The following is a 17,858-nucleotide window of genomic DNA, read 5'->3' as shown; positions in this document are numbered from 1 at the left end:
TGGTGCATATTTAAAAGGGTACCTGCACAACAACCAAAGAGTAAGTGGAACTCCTACAATAGAGTGGAAGGTCTAAGTCCTCACCATTACAATTGAATCATTCACTTAAGCACTAGACAACTGTAATGCAAATTGTGATATGTTATCAAGATCTCAAAGCTTTGAAAGATTATGAAAATTAATCTCACACTAGTCCAATTGAATTTTAAAATATTCCCAAAACCTACAATAACTATATGGTAAATCTGCTCTAGACCTTCACGCCACCACTCTCTTTGAATGATAACCTACACACTTTGTTCATCAATGGAGGATCCTTTTCATCAATCTGATAGAACTTCACATTAGCACCTTCTCACCAATCCCTTTGTCTTTAAAATTGACCATGGTCACTCACTTTGGAAACTATTTTCAAGTGATAAATCACATTCACTAATCACGCTCCACACACAACAAAAACAAAAATCATATCAACTATTGTCAACGACTTTTATTAATAATTTTTTTTACATATACAACCAATGTCAAGATATATATGTCATATCACATATGGTACAAAGGACTACCTATTCCTCTAAAATAGACTACCACCTTTAGTCTTGAAATACACTTATGCCTGTCAGCTATTGTCTTTTATGCACATTGTTACCCACCAAAAGTGGGTGACCCCATAGGAGAATTCTTCTCTTAGATATCTCTTCAGCTGGAAGCCAACAACCCTTGATAGCCACCAATGTAGCCGATTTATTGTGCCATATTATCTTTGTTCCCTGAACTAGTCATATATTCCCTTACCCATTTGTTGAGAGCATATGTTTGAAAGTGGGCAGTGCAATCATAAAGGTATTTTTTTCAATGTGCAATCAAGTGCTTATGTTTTTTTCTCTTGGGCACTTCGAGCATGGATTATTGGGTGACTTGGTAGAAGGAAGTATTTTGACTGTAGTTTTGTTCCCTCACATTAAATGAGGGGTTAATCCTCAATCCTAGTCCCATGGGATCTACCCTATTGAATTATAGCTTTAGGAATGGAACTACTTGGGAAACCTCAGTTTGGGTAGCATGGTCCCATTTTACCATTTGATATTTTTCACTCCCCTTCGCCCATTACATGCCCTATTTCAACATCTTTCCTCTCTGGGTCCATAAGAAAATGGTACACCCCCTCCTTGTCCACATGTTTGGGTCGGGCTTGGAAATATTGCCTTGGAGGTTGATGCACCTAAAGTAACATTAAAATCATATCATGGCCACAAGAAAGAAACAAAATAAAATAATATTATAAAATGCAAAATATAGTTGTGACATTAAAATAGCATGTGGGTAAAAGCCAAACATGAGCTCTACCCCCTATCATTATGGCCATCACCCGGGTTCCTAGGGCCCCATGAGTTCCCCCACATAATTAAGGAACACATGCACATCCCAATCCCTGGTGGGCGATGAACTGCCCCATGTTAAGGGGGTAATAATTTCTTATATCATACACATCGTGCTCTCATCTCCTAGAGCCCCGAGCAATAATACAAAGAAAAATAAAGAAAAGGCAAAAGGAAAATGAAGAAGGGTGGAAAAAAAAGGTCAGGGTAACACATGTATCCACAATTTCTCTCTCCTACATCTCTATACCTAAATATGTGGACATCCCTCATCATTTTTTTTTTTTTTACAAGGTCGTCTACTCATATATTATAAAAACTGCACTAAGCAGGGAGTGTTACATAAGATGCAAGAAGAGGAGTTGGAAAAGAAGTCCAAAATAAGGGACGCAGCCCTTGACTTCTGTGGTTTTAGCTGAAGTAAAATATTTTGAAAGAGATATCTACTATACTGTCTAACAAACAGGCCGTCTATAAGGCAAAATTTGCTTGTCATGAGTTTAACACCAAAACTGATTCACAGTGTCCTCCATCTGGTCATCCTTCTGCTGATCCTTCTGGCTGTCCTTTGTAGAGGCTTCGGCCTGCATGCTCTCCGTGAGGCTTTGAATGTGTTTGATGGCCTCTTCCAAATGCTCACACTTTTCCTTGAGGCCCTCGATTTCCTTCTTGCGTTTTTCCAGCTTTTTGCGCTTGGATCTGCTGTCAGCAATGAAATCCTCTCGAAGTTCGTTGTGGTGCTTAACGAACCTGGCAATCATAAAACAGTGCTCCTTGCAAAGGGTGCAGGTGTCATTTCCTAACACTCTGTCCAGCGGGTTTTCACACGATGCGCCTCTCCCCCCTGTGCCTCTTGCTGTTGTCTGTTTTCTGCCATGACTGAGTGAGAGCGAGTTAGTGAACAAATGACAAGAAAGGGACTTGTTTGATACCTGAGCGCTGTGAAGAGGGCCGGATGATCGTTAATGCTCTGATGGCTGCCTCGCTGATTGCTGTAGAAATGGTCGAGAGGGAGAGACAACTGATAGCTTCCACTGAGTGAGCTGCCTCGCTCAGGAAACACCGCTTTACCAAACTGATTCTGATGAAACAGGGAAGTTTTGAAAAGAGAAGGGGTCGGAGGGGAGATATAAAGGAACGAGAGAGGCCTGTCATGATGAGGGAGCAAGATATTTTTGACTGGGAGAGCTGAGAGCGGATCCATCTGCAGATTTTGAAGACAGACTTCGAGAGTGCGGAAGAGACATTTACCAGAAAAGTCGGAGGGGAGATCACGAGGAGAATGGGAATGAGATGATCTAGGATAGGGAAAGAGAGGAACGACGGCGAAGTGAAGGAAAAGGGAAAATCGAGGGAAGGGGAGCCGGGGAGGTGATTGATATTAGGACAAATTCTGAAGGGGCTATTCTGATGTGCTGTCTGACACTTTGATCTCTTATGGGATTGCCCTTTCAAAGATTCTGTCATTCTCGCAGACTTGTCCTTGTGGCCTATTGACTGCCTTGCTCGCTAAGGAGTCCGCCTCAGCGTTGTTCTCTCTTAGCACGTGCAAAAAAGTTACTTCTCCCAAATGTCTGATGTTGTCTATTATCCTCGTCCTGATGTTATTGAGGCTTGCTTTGGTGAACTCCTTACCTGTGATCATGGATGCGATGATGATGGCCGAATCCCCAAGGATTATGGCGTTCCTCAAACCTAACCTGTGCAGAATTGAGGTACCTAAAAACAAGCTGTAGGCTTCGGCGGCGTTGTTTGAGGCGTTCCCGAGTCCCCATTCGTAGCTGCAAATGGGGTTCCCATTATGATCTTTAATTAACCTCCAGCTCCTGCACTCCCAGGTTGTTCTTTGAAGCTCCATCGAAGAGGAGGAGGGGGCGTTTCTGAGCAAGAATCCAATTGCTTATCTCTTCTTTTGCTCCCCTGAGTTTCCAGTTGTGGTGCTTCTGCGGTGCTTTGAGCTGAGGGGGGGATTTTGAGAGTGACTGATGTTGAAATTATTATACCAGTCTCTCTCATTTTGAGTCCATCCTTGTTGGTCTGGGAGGGCTATATGATTTGCGCTAATAGCTTCTGAGATACCTGCTATTGTCTTTGCAATGATCTTGTCTATTTTTGGCTGCCCATTTTTGAAGACATGATTATTCCTAGCTAACCAAATGTTCCAACATAAAGTGGCAGGGATGCATTTCCATATTCTAATAAGATTATTCTTGCCTTTCCTGGAAAGAGGGTAGTCTTTCTTCCAATTTTTCTGAAGGTTGTGCACCTGATCATAGCTTCCTCTAACTTCCATGGGGCTAACTAACTGTTTCCAACAGCTTTGAGCGAAGGGGCAACGAAGGAAGGAGTGATGAATGGACTCCTCCTCTGCTCTGCAAAAACAACAAATCGAGGGGCCTTGAATTCCTCTCTTTCTCAAATTTTCGGCTGTGAGAATTTTTCCTTTTAGGAGAGCCCAGTTGAAGTGTTTCACTTTTGGGATGCATTCAGTCTTCCAAGCAGCTGTGTGGAGATGCCAATTTACTGTGGGGATCGTGTTTTGCAGAGATTTATATCCTTCTTTCACTGTGAAGCTTCCTCCACAGGTGTCCCAAATGTATCTGTCATCAGTCTCCTTGTTGGTTGGGGCGGAGCCAGAGAGAGAGAGCCTCAATTTGTGCCATAGGTCTCTGAGCTCCAGAGGAAGATTTAGGTCCTTCCAGTCAAGCCATCTGTTTTGAGTCCAAGAGGAGATGTCAAACAGAGTGGTTATGTTTCGTTCCTCCATCCATGCTTGTAAAGGTCTGAATTCTTGATGCGAATTTCTTGTGTTGGCGCCCATAATTCTATCAGACCATATTTTGATATTCTTTCCGCTGCCTGGGATTTTGGAGACATTTCCTCTGAAATGGGGTAAAACTTTTTTAATCAGTCTCCACATTGGGGTACAAGGCCTGTCTGCAATTGGATCATTGAGAATGTTGGAGTTTGGACCGCTGAGATATTTTCTTTTTATTGTCTCCACCCACCACGAGCCATTTCCTGAGAGGATCTTCCAGATCAGCTTGAGTCCCAGGGCCTGATTGGAAAGACTTGGGATTTTTATGGATAGACCTCCTTTTTCATAAGGAAGAGTGACTTGATCCCAATTGACGAGGCTGAATTTCTTTGAATCCTGTTTTCCTCCCTGCCAGAGAAAACTTCTCATAATGAGTTCCATATGTTTATGGATACTGGCGGGTGCCATGATTACCACATATTGATAAATTGGGAGGCCTGGAAGGACAGCCTTTATGAGAATGGTTCTGCCAGCGAGGTTTAGCCAGGAGGCACCCCAGCTCTGAAGGAGGCCTCTCATCTTTTCAATATGTTTTGTCCATACCTCTCCTTTAATGTTTTCTTTTGCCAAGGGCAAACCCAAGTAAGAAAATGAGCTCCAGTTTCTTTGTAGCGGGATGTCTAAAATCTGAGAAATTCGTTGTTGGATCTGAAGGGGGACATTCCATGTGTAAATTTTACATTTTCTGTTGTTCAATTTGCCCCCAGAGACTAGGAGAAAGGTGTCCAGAACTCTTTTGAACCTCCTAGCCATCAGGCTGGAGGCTCCCCCAATTAGCAAAGTGTCATCCGTGAAGAGCGAATGATTTATCTCCCTGATTCCTCTTTCGATGCGAATGCCCGTGATTTCCTTTTTGCTGCGAAGATTTTCTAGATGAGCGCTCAGGGTCTCGGCCATGAGAATGTAGAGGAAGGGGGAGAGGGGCAGCCCTGCCTTAGCCCCCTCGAACTTCTGAAGTAATTGCTAGGGCGACCATTGATCAAAGGAGCGGTCCAAGTATTGGAGATACACCCGATGATGATGCTGACAAAGTTGGAGGAGAAACCGAATTTTTTAAGAACTGCTCTTAGGAAGGAGTGGTCCACCCGGTCAAATGCATTGGCCATATCCAATTTGATGATCATTCCCCTCTCTCCTCTATTGAGGCTGCTGTGAATGGCTTCCTGAATTAGGATGACGTTGTCTATGATCTGCCTGCTTGGGACGAAACCGCCCTGATTCTCAGAAATTAAAAGAGGAAGGAATTTCTTTAATCTATTGGCGAGAATTTTTGTTACAATCTTATATGAGACATTGCAGAGCGATATGGGGCGAAATCTGTCGAAGGTTTTTGGGTTAGCTTCCTTGGGGATCAAAGCTATGTGAGAGGACTTTGTGTTTTCCCCCAACTTATGATTTCTAAAGACGTTCTTTATCATTCTCACAAAATCCTTCTTTATAGTTTCCCAATGTTGCCTGTAGAATGCGACCGTGAAGCCGTCCGGCCCCGGAGCCTTGTCTTGCTGCATGCTGAAGGTAGCCTCTCTGATTTCTTCTTCCGTGGGGTCTTGTTCCAGCTCCTTATTATGATTCTCTGTTATTTTGCTCTCTATTATACTGAGGAAAGCCTCGCTGGTATAATGTTGGGGGTCTGCTGTGAGAAGATCCTTAAAGTGATTAAAGGCTGCGCTTTTTATTTCTTCTTGTTCCTTCAGCTCGCTCCCTTCAACTTCGATTTTGTCTATTTGGTTGCTGGCTCTTCTAATCTTAATATTATTGTGGAAAAAAGAAGTGTTTTTGTCCCCAGCCTTCAGCCATAGGCAGCGGGATCTTACTCTTTGATCCTCTTCCTCGACTCGATTTTGCCGATAAAGCTCCTTGTACAGAGTTTTTTCCTTCTCGAGATCCTCAGCTGTGTATTGGGTTTGCTCTTTTTCTTTGTGCCAGCGTTCCATCTCTGCTAGCAGTTCAGTTTTCTTTTTCCTATCTGAGATTGCCTGCTCCCTCGCCCACTGCTTTATGACTGTCCGGAGCTGTTTCAGCTTTGTTTCCCATACGAAGTAAGGCGACCCTATTACTTCTTTAGCCCAGTGATTTTGTATAAGGGTGCGGAAATCTTCATGGAGGTCCCAATTTTTGTTGTATTTGAAAGGAAGGGGGCCAAGGTTTATTCCTTTGTCCAGAATGAGGGCCACAGGCTTATGGTCCGAAGCTGTACCATGGATTATATGACTCTTGATTGAGTGGAAGTTGCCTGCAACACCTTCCTGGATTAGGAACCTGTCCAGCCTCTCCTTGATATTGTGTGTGCCTGATCTTTTATTGGACCATGTGTATTTTCCATTTGACAGAGGGGTGTCGATCAAATTGAAGAGCTGGATAATGGATTCTAACTTGTCTCTTGAGGGATCTGCGTGGTAGCTTCCACCATATTTTTCTTCCACGTTCCTTATAAGATTCATATCTCCCCCAAGAATTAACCTGTTGCTTTGGAGAACGGTGATATCCTCTTCTATGGTGTTCCAACAACTAGCTTTGTCCCTGTAATGATTGGGCGCATATATGTTGTATATGTGGTAAATTTCCTGCGAGCTTTTACACTTTAGGTCTGTTCTAATCCACCAAGTGCATTGGTGTGAGTTGGTGATTTCCCACTTGTTTTTGTTCCATAGTGTTCCTATTCCTCCTGATGCCCCATCTGAACCTTTGGATAGACCTGTAAAATTTTTGAATCGTTGCGTTTGGTGAAGAAAGTCCTGCTCGGTGGTTTTGGTCTCCTGAATTAGAAGAATGTCTGGCTGTTCCTGGTTTAGTAGGTCCTTGATTGCTTTCAGCTTTAAGGAAGAGCCCATCCCCCTACAGTTCCAAGAGACCAAATTCATTATTTACCGGCTGTGGGGTGGGATCCGGACTTCTCCTTTGTTTTTTCGCCACTTCCTTTTAGCCTGCCTAAATATGAGTCCATGGGTTGCTGAGTTCCAGTTGCCATCTCCTTTGCTGCTGTTTCGTCCCTGAGTTCTTTGTTCGTTTTCCTGCCAACTTTTCTCGGAGGATCGGATGGCTGGTTGGCTTCTTTAGCTTTGTTTCTGGTGAGGATTCTTTCAATGGTGGGGGGGGGAGAGAGAGGATGGTTTGAATAGGGAGAGGCTGGGCGAGGGGATTGAGGGGGGAGGAAGGGGTTTCAGCTGCTAAAGATTCGAAGGGGTTAGAGGTTGAAGGGAAGGATGAGGGAGGAGGAGGAGGAGGGGGGGGGGGGAGGCTTGAGGCCGGAGGGGCTGTGGTACTGGGGCCCTGGTTAGAGGAGGACTTTTTCCTTTTGACTTGTTCCCATGTTCCCTCTGCGATTTCCTCATTATTTTCTACTTCTTTTGCTTTTAACTTGCTACATCTATTTGCAAAATGACCATACTCGTGACATACCTTGCATTTGAAGGGTAGTTGTTCGTAGTCCAGCTGCTGGATGTGCATCCATTGATCCACCTTGATCTTGATGGCTTCAGGCAGTCCTTTCCCTAGGTCGACTTCAACGCAGATTCTTGCGCATGCGTGCATGTTCTCTCTTGGTTCAGATCTGTCAATGTATTTTCCAACTGCATTGCCGATGGCTTTAACGGATTCGTCCCCCCAGCAGTGAAGCGGCAAATGGGGGAGGCGCACCCAAACAGGGACTGCGTTTGGGATGTCCATTTCCGGATCGAAGTCCGGGGTCCATCTGTTCAAATAGAGGCCTCTTGTATCCATGAAGTAGGGACCATTGCGGAAGATGAGATTCTTATCTTCTTTTGACTCGAACAGGAAGGTATAATATCCGCGACCACAGAATCTAATGGCGATCTTTCCCTGTATCATTGTGCTCCAGTTGCGCTCCACCCATTTTTGAACAGTTCTTGGGGATGGCCAAAGCCCAGTAAACTGGCCTACAAGACCTCTTTCTGCTAGAGCTATTGCCGATTTCCTTGGCAGGGATGGAGGGAGATTCACTTCAGGTATTTCATCCAGCTTTTTTATGAACTTTGTTTGGGAAGGGCGAGGTCTGGCATCGGATGGTTCTGACAAGAGGGAGGCAAAAATTTCCTCTTGGTTCTCTGAAGCAGGGGGAGGTGAAGCGGATCCTGCCATTGCAGGCCCGCTGAGAACAGCAAGGGGACAAACCGTCAGGCAGCAGGGCCCCGAGTGGGTCCACGCTAAACGACAGGCTCCGGGAGGCGAAGCGCAGAGGCCCGACCAGGCAAGGCCTGGGGGCTAGGGCAGAGGCGCGGGGAAGTTCGAACGAGAGCAGGGCGTCGGCCAGTCAGTGGGAACATGATTATCGTGGACATCCCTCATCATTACCATCCTTGAACCAATGACAATTGGCTTTGAGACCCCTATGTTCTTTTCCATCTCATCATTATTCACATGACCCCTATCAATTGAATGATGTACCTTGGACCTGTATTTTCCCTTAGGGGTTGGGAACACCTAATGGGGTTGTTTATTAGCCACTCCTACCTAGGGAGGTAACACTATTACAAGCTTAAAGCCCCAAATTTTGAATGGAAGCCCATTATGAAGTCTCAATGTGCCCTTGATTAATAAGCTTGGTTCACATAGATGTACTAATGAATTATTGTACTTAATGGTGAGGAAGCACAATGGATCTTATATGTAATTGATAGGTGCTTTCATCATGGGTTGGGAAACTTAAATGGGGCCCAATCCTAGCAAAGGATCATATTGACACCCTAGGGGATGCATTGAGAGCCTTGGGACTCCATCATTATGCCATGGGAACCCTAAGTACCTTTAGCAATTTGTTCATTGTCACACATTATTGGTGAGATGATGCACTTGGACTAGCCTATCCTAGATGGATTAACATGATCATGGTAGCTGATCCAAAGCCCATAGGAGGTTTGTCTTCCCATTCAGACATGGAAGGGTAGACACCATTGTTATAGCCTTTATTTGGAGCATTGTACAAGCTTTTCTTTCATCTGGAGACCCATGAGACTAACAGTTGTGCCCCACAACCATGTTGGGGCCCCACATGATGACTTATATGGAAAATTAGGGGCCATCCCAAAATTCATCTTTATTGGAGCCCTCTCTGTCGTCATGGCATAAGAGGACTTAACATGGCCCTCCAATGACCCTACATCACCATGAAATCATCACTTTTGGATTGCATATGGATGGATAATTCATAATATGTGATAACTACTTGGTCGGCTTGTGACTAAGACTTGTTTTTAACACATTACTTTATAATTTTTAGGGATAATTAGGCTAATTCAATTTATATAGGCTCATATAAATAGAACTAAGCCTCATTTTTATTTGATCATCATCATCACTTAGATTCTATTGTAAAAGAACTCACACTTTTTCTTTGGAACCTACTGGAGTATCTTGGATGCATTATGATATTTGGAGTTGATTCTTGATATTGTCTTGGAGCTAATTCTTTAATATGGGTGGATATATTGCATGCTTATCTTATAAGTTATTTTGTTGATGAAATTTTTCTCTTGAAACTATCTAATATTTGTAATTGTTGTAACTAATGTTAATGCTATTGTGCCCTAATTTTGTTGAAGAAATTTTTGGAAGCTATTTGTTGGATCTTACATATGGTACTCATGATATATCATGCAATGAATGTTCCTAATGATGAAATGTTATTTTTATTCATGAAACTCGATATTCTAATAGTAGGTAATTATTGAAGGCTGGTGTCTAGGGCATCGACTTTTGACCTCCTTGAGAACAATTTTGGTCAATTTAACGCATCTAGGAGTCCATATCCCAAAGAAATAGGAATTAGTCCAAGGATTTTTTTTTATCAAACTCTTCTTTCTCCATATTTTCTCTACCTAAATTCGGTCCCTTAAAGGTAGGGTGGAAATATAGGGCTTGCAGCGAAATTTTAGGGAGATGATTTTTTGAGAATCCAAGGATCCAAACATCAAGCTCAAAGTCTAGGCTACCTATGCTCCAAATTTGGTGGGAATGAGCCCAAGTTTCATCCATAAAATATCTTGCCCTAGGTGCTATTCTAAGAGAAAAAACCTAGGTTTTTCTCTCTCACCTTGGGAACTGCTTTGAGGTTTGTATAAGCATAGTATTTGTTGGAATAAATCATATTAAACCATTTTCTCCTCCTTTTCCTTCACCTAGTGAGTACCTTGGAAGTATTTCTTCCCACGATTATACATAAAACCCTAAGTCTAGCACAAATCTTTCCTAGGTTTGTCAAAGGAAGCAAATAGTCTCTTGAAAGTGTTAAAACATTACATTGAGCTTCTTTGGGAGCTCCTATCCCATCACTTGGGGTCTTGACCTTAGGAATACCTGTTTTCATCATAAGTCTCAAACCCTAAGCCTTAACCTACCCATAGGTCTTTCTTGGAGAGATTTTAGCTTCCTTGAAGCATTGAACCATTATTATGTCTCTCCTTGATGCGGCTTTGTGGAATTACTTCACACCTAAATAATTGATCTATTCACTCTTACTAATTCCCTTCCTACTGAGACTCCTCCCATCAGTGAAACTCTGTAAAGATAAGGGGATTTTGACTAAGGTGACAGTGGGTCATAGTCCCATTATTGTCACTTAGTCTAGTAGTTGTATCTTGGGTTTTCCCTTCCTTAGGGCCATGCTAGATTGGGTGGTAACACACATCATTAAGACTGTCATATAATAAAAAACAAAAGCTAAAATGTCTAAAGAATCAAAGATTATGAATGAGACTATGAAACATATATTTTCCTTGTTCTAAGTTGGATCTCATTGTAGAATGCTGTGAAAGGGAACTCCCCCAACAATTTTTGTATCCCTCCTTGGATAAGGCATCAACCACAATCTTCTCTTCCCTGTAAATGTGAGAAAAAGTCAGACCTTGAAAGCTATCAATCATCATTATGATATGGTTAATCCAGTTTATGAGCTTGGATCGCTCAAAGGAGGATTGTGTCTTCACCCAGTTGATAACCACTTTGGAGACTCTGTATACATCCATAGATTCAACGAAAAACCACTTAGTGCATAATAGGAGCCCCCATAGTGCGATGATCTTAGCTCGATTATTGAAGCCTACCCCACTGTTCCAAAAAAGTGATAAAATGAGTCAGGCTTCAATACAACATATGCACTACTACCATAGGTTGAGTTACATGATGCCCCATCAAAGAACCCAACATGATATCTAAACCAAATTTCCATAGGATGGATATGTATCGTAGTGACCTTTTTAAAAATAGGCCCAATTTAATTATAAAACGCTGTTGGAAGGTTGAGAAATACTGAGAGGGGGCATGGATTAATATTGTACCCTATGATCAATTTTTACTAATTTTTTCCTTTCTTTTCACAAACCATGATTCATTCATTCATTAGCAACATAGTATATGTGCATATCTAAGCATAAATGGGTAAACCACATGAGCAACTTGTAACACCCCACCCCACATTTACTCGCTTTTACAAGCTCTCAAGGCTAAACATGAGTTGATAGTTACTATGACATGACCCAACATCCAATTTCTAGTTATGGAAGTGGGGTCTACAAACCAGAAACATACTGCCACCTCCCAGGAGCACCAAATCACCCAAATACCAGACAAAATATGTTGATGATCTTGCCCTAGGATGGAACTATATTTTTTCCTGAACCTACATCCCAACCTCACTCATGTCAAGATGTGCATGTGGTTAGAAGGCTCCAGCTGCACACACAAGCTTTCCTCGATGTGGTTGCAACTGGAATTTCCCAGTTCAGAGGTTGTGGCCAGCAACCCAACTAGCTATAGGAAAACTACCCAGAGCAACCCAAAACTATCTATAATTCAATCTAAGATAATAATAAGTTAGTAATATGAATACTAAGGCCATGTATTGCTAAAAAAATTCCAAACACATGCTAAAAGTTTCGTCAAACACATGGTAAACATGATAATCTATAGGTCATGAATACATATATGTTCAATGTCTTCTTAAATCCATCAGAGAATCATCAAGGAGGCTCAATTCCCTCTCAACTTGTTGCAACCAAAATTGTTAGCCCATGCATTCATATGCCATTCAATAAGTTATCAAGCCATAAGCAAGATCCATAACAAGAGCACATTATACATCATAATGTATCATGCCTATAACCAAAATTTAACCAGAATTAATCCATGGCAAACCATTCATAAAATAAACAAAATAACCCATACAAGTTCTCATTGATCTCAATAATAAATACCACATAATAACATATGCATAAAGCTAACCAAGTTAAGGACTTCCACGTGCCACCTGACCTTAGATTGGGTTGAACCAAACCTCTCTTTTAGCCAATCACCCCTTTTCCATTTCCACGCATGAATGTGGGATTATATGGGTTAAACCAAAATAGAACCAACTAGAGCTTCCAAAGGCCAAACCATCTCAACCCTCAACCATAGGGATTTCACCTAAACTAGTGCGTAAGTCACTAACACCAAACAAGCTTGGATGCCTCCGACTTTCTTCACCATACCTAGAAGAATTTTCCTATCTACACCCATCCATCAATAGTTCTATAAGAAAGGTCTATCTCCATCCTCAACCCTTGGGAATTTTCCTAATACCACCTCACAAGAATCCAAAGTCTACTAACATCCAAATCTTAATCAAAACAGGGAGCCCACTACACCATGGCTATCTAGGAAATGGAAAGGAAAGGCTGAAACCACTATCAATCTAGGAAAATCCCATGCCAATGATAACAAAGAAACCGAATAACCAAATTCATGTACCATGCATTCAAATATTAGTAATTAAATCACACATACAACCTATTACTTGCAATGTCCTCCTTCTATAACTACTTTTCCAACCTTCTCTTTTGTGACCCACAAATTCCTTTGCTTGCTTTCTTTTGTCCAAGTTCTTTCTCTCTCCAAATCCAAGTGAAAATGACTCAATGTCCAAGTGAATGCTAGAATTCTCCAATAATTCTCTAAGTGTGTAAGAGTGTAAGAGCGACTAAGGGTAACTAAGAGAGGCAGAATGTTCTCTCCCTCTTTTTGTTTCATTTTCCTTTATTTTTCCTTCAATTTCCTTCATTTTCATTTGCATGTATATTTGTGTCTCTTCATCTCCCTTTTCTCATATTTTCCTTTATTTGCCATATTTTTACACTTGTTTCCTTTTGCCTTTGCTAATTACATTTCCAATTTCCATAGGCAATAATAAACCACAAGTGATACCCACTATAATGTTTTACCCTCCATTCAACTTGGAATATGTGTCTCATGAACTTGGTTTAATTTATCTACATAGAAAATCAACTCGAGGTTGTTACAAACCACTCCCCCTTGGGGGAACATTGTCATTGGTGTTCTATGACACTTATGACCAACAAAACATACTGCTTATGGAGGTTTATAACACAACTCGATGCATTATTTACAATGAACAACTACTAAAAACTTGACAAACATACCACTTATTGGAGCTATATAAACACAGCTCGATGTGGTACTTACAATGACACACACACACACACACATATACCAAAAAATAATTTTCTTCAACTAGTAAACAAGGAAGGATATAATGCTTGCATCTGATTATCCATCTCCCATGTAGCTTCATCAGGCCCAAAGTGCTTCCACTGCACTTTAACCCGATCTATTGCTCATTTCCAGAGCATGAGTTATTTTTGCTGCAATATTCATTATGGCTCTCATTGGAACTCTCCCTCTAGTTCCACCTACAATACAGACCAAACAATCACATGATAAACATCCTATACATATTCACATGATTAACATCATGTACATATCTCTTAAGTAATGAAACATGGAAAACATCATGTACTTTCACTATTGGCGGTAGTGGAAGTCTGTATGCCACTGGTCCAATCCTCTCAAGGATCTTAAAAGGCCCACTATATCGAGGTGCCAACTTGGCACACAACCCAATCCTTATGGATCTCCTCTTGGGCTTGAGAGTAAGTACACATGCTCCCCAACATGAAACTCCTTGAATGTTCTATGTCGATCCAGATAAATCTTCTGCCTGTCCTAAGCTGCCTTAAAATTCATTTTAATAACCTGCATCTCCTGCTCCATCTCTACCAACATATCTAGTCCAATCAACACCTTGTTCACTAGATCACTCCAACTGATAGGAGTATTACAACTCTACCTGTAAAGAGCCTCAAATGGACTCATCTTCAAGGATTCATGATACCCATTATTATAAGAAAACTCCACTAGTGGAAGATACTCCTCCCACTTCCTCTGTTGATGCATGACATACATCCTCAACATATCCTCAAGAATCTTGTTAACCCTCTCTATCTGTCCATCTGTTTGTGGATGATAAGCTGCATTGAAAGCTAACTTTTTCCCGAAGCTTGCAAACAACTCCTTCCAAAACCTAGAAGTGAACTTAACATATTTATATGATATAATATTCTTGGGAACTCCATGCAACCTCACTATCTCCCTGATGAAGATCTGAGCTACCTCACTAGCTGAATTAGTAGAATTCACTGTAATGAAGTGAGCTACCTTACTCAACCTATCAACCATAACCATGATGGAATCATGCTTTCTTGATGTCCTAAGCAGACCTGTAATGAAGTCCATGGAAATGACCTCCCATTTCCATTTTGGAATCGAAATAGGTTGCAATAAACCAGCTGGATGCTTCCATTCAACTTTCACCTCCTGACAGTCCAGGAACCTTGCAACAAACCCAAGCACCTCTTTCTTCAAATTTGTCCAATAGTATAAATTCTTGATACTTGTCAAAGTCTTCTAGTATTTTAGGTGGCATGAATATGGCTTGACATGAAAATCTTTTAATATAAACTTCTTCAAATCACTGATATTTGGCACATAAATCTTACTCTTGAATCTAACCAAGCCATCTACTGTGAGGTGATACTCCTCATGCCTATCACCTTCAACACGTTGCTACAACCTCTGCTTCAGCTACTGGTACTTCTCATCATGCTACCCTCCATTTAAGATCCGCTCCTGTAAATCTGTCCTATAAGAGCTCACAACTAAAATATGATTCATCTGCACTCTCCTACTGAGAGTATCCACGACTTAGTTCTCTTCGCTTTTGATGTACCTGATCTCAAAGTCAAAATCACTAAGAGTAGAAAACAATCTAGCTGCCTTGCATTCAGATTGGGTTGGTCAAACAAGTACCTCAGTCCAATGTGATCACTCATCAAGATGAACCTCTTGCCAAGGAGATAATGTCTCCACATCTTCAATGCATGAATGATGAATGCCAACTTAAGATCACGAGTCACATAGTTCTGCTTGTGCTCATTAAACTTCCTTGATTCATAGCAAATCACCTACCCTTCCTGCATCAGGACTCCACCAAGTCCTTCCTTGTAAGCATATGTACAAACCATAAACTCCTTATTAGGATATGAAATATTCAAAACTGAAGCATTTATAAACAAATGCTTCAATGATCAAAGCTAGCTGCACACTCCTCAGTGCATTCAAACTTCTTCCCTTTCATCAACAAAGATGTAATAGGATAGCCAATCTTAGATAAGTTCCTCATAAACTTGTAATAACATGCTAGTCCCATGAATGATCTAAGCTCATCCACATTCCTCAGAGCTGGCCACTCCATGATAGCCTTAATCTTTTCTAGATCCACTGCTATCCCTTCCTCGGAAACAACATGACCCAAGTAATGAATCTGAGTATAGAAGAAACTACATTTGATGAGATTGGCATACCACTTATGCTCTCTCAACAATCTCAATACTACTGCTAGGTGCTTTGCATGCTCCTTCTCATTCTTTAAATATACCAATATATCATCAAAAAATACTATCACAAACTTAGGCAGGTAAGGGCGCAACACACTATTCATCAAACACATGAAGGTGGCTGGAGAATCAGTAAGACCAAAAGGAACCATCGCGAACTCAAAGTGTCCATACCTTGTACAAATTGCAGTCTTGTGGATGTCTTCTTCCTTGATGCGCACCTGATGATATCTTGAACTTAGATCAATCTTCGAAAATATTATATCTCCCTTCAGTTGGTCAACAAATCATCAAATTCGCTATAATGGATACCTATTCTTGATAGTCACCTTTTTCAACTGTCTATAATCAATGGACAATTTGAGAGTACCTTACTTCTTCCTTACAAACAACACTTAAACTTCCCAAGGAGACACACTTGGCCTTATGTATCCCTTATCAAGCATCTCTTTAAGCTACAACTTCAACTCCACCAACTTGGGTGTGCTCATCCTGTAAGGTGCCTTAGATGTTGGTGCTTCTCCTAACATCAACTCAATAGAGAAATCCACTTCCCTATGAGGTGGAAACACTGGAATCTCTGCAGGAAACACATCCTAAAACTGCTGCAAGACATGATACTTTCTTAGGACCTCATCATCCTCATCTTCCTTCCCTTTGTCACTAGAAACATGTATTGCAAACAATAAACATCCTTTCATGTGGCAATGCTTGGCTTGCATAACTATAACCATTCTCACTAATGTAGGCTTCTTCTTTCCCTGCAAGATTCTCTTTTCTCCATCATCATCTAGACACTCAATGGCCTTGTCATAACAATCTACCTTGGTCCTGTGAATAAACAACCAATCCATGCCCAAAAGCATGTTATATGAACCCAAAGGAAACACATTTAGATGTGCTGATGTAGGCATACCATTAAGATCAAATGCACAAGATCTCACCTAGTGATGAATTCTTCTCTTAGTCCCTATAGCCAACCGCACCAATTGAAATTCTGCATGCACTTATTTATTCAATGGACAATGATCCACTAGGTCAAGACTAATATATATATATATATATATATATATATATATATATATATATATATATATATAAAATTCAATCCAGGATCAATACAAATGGAAACAACTTGATCACAAAGCTTACCTTCCATCTTAATAATAGATGCTGATGATCTGCCTTCTTGTTATCCACTGCTGCATGTATCGGGGAAATGCTTTGACCAACATCTCCAACTATCTGTGCCTCTTAAGCACTGTAGATCTGAGGCCCACCACTTTGATACAATGGAAAATCCTTCCTGCGATGGTCTCCACCATCAGTCCAACACCTCAAAGTTTTTCTATCATTGCCTTTATTATGCTTCTCCTGAGGCTGAGACCCGTGTCCTCTCCCAACTGCATTGAATTTCTTATGAGGTGACACATTTTCCTTGTTACCTACATCCTGATATCATCCTCGCTTCCTAAGCCATTTTCATTTAGTCTTCTCATTACCTTTCCAATCATTCTTGCACTTAGGCTTTCACTTTGATTGCTCATAGCAATTCTTCTACTTTCTGATGGCTTCCATCAATGGCCAAGGCTCATCACACTCAATTCGGCCTTTGAATGCTACTTGAAACCTGTTAATTAAACTTTGGATCTTCACTTTCTCATTCTTGAGATAAGGAAAATATATCAAAAACTCTATAAATTTGGTTGTGCACTCTTTATTCATCATAGAACCCATCCCGAGCTCATAGAATTCTGTGGCCTTTCCATCATAATATCTCTTACAAAGATACTTCTTCCTGAAGAGTCTTTCAAACTCATCCCAAATAATCTCCTCTTCTCTTATGCCTCTGACATTCTTAACATATTCCCACTAGATATCTTCTTTTCCCTTGATACTGAAGGTAGCTATATTTGC

At 41.2% G+C, this 17,858-nt stretch overlaps 1 protein-coding gene across 1 annotated transcript; it reads right to left on the bottom strand.

The window, feature by feature from the left end:
- Nucleotides 1-1,879: 1,879 nt before the first annotated feature.
- On the bottom strand, nt 1,880-7,028 carry LOC149252748 (uncharacterized). The gene is made up of 6 exons (XM_089454262.1): nt 5,283-7,028; nt 3,646-5,160; nt 3,383-3,495; nt 2,857-3,160; nt 2,312-2,583; nt 1,880-2,249 (listed from the first exon to the last, which is right to left on the bottom strand). Exons 1-6 carry the CDS (start codon nt 7,026-7,028, stop codon nt 1,880-1,882), a joined length of 4,320 nt encoding a protein of 1,439 aa, XP_089310388.1.
- Nucleotides 7,029-17,858: the final 10,830 nt, after the last annotated feature.

This window comes from Pinus tabuliformis, chromosome 7, assembly GCF_031772625.1.
Source record: "Pinus tabuliformis cultivar Carrire ecotype Pingquan chromosome 7, CPIR1, whole genome shotgun sequence".
Taxonomy (NCBI): domain Eukaryota; kingdom Viridiplantae; phylum Streptophyta; class Pinopsida; order Pinales; family Pinaceae; genus Pinus; species Pinus tabuliformis.
This window is presented reverse-complemented; position numbering and strand designations above follow the sequence as displayed.

Coding starts and splice junctions, on each gene's coding strand:
- LOC149252748 (XM_089454262.1), bottom strand. CDS start 7,028: ATGGGCTCTTCCTTAAAGCTGAAAGCAATCAAGGACCTACTAAACCAG. Junction 3,496..3,645: donor TTAGAGGAAGCTATGATCAG/GTGCACAACCTT, acceptor AAAAATGGGCAG/CCAAAAATAGACAAGATCAT. Junction 2,584..2,856: donor TCAATAGGCCACAAGGACAA/GTCTGCGAGAAT, acceptor CAAAATCTGCAG/ATGGATCCGCTCTCAGCTCT.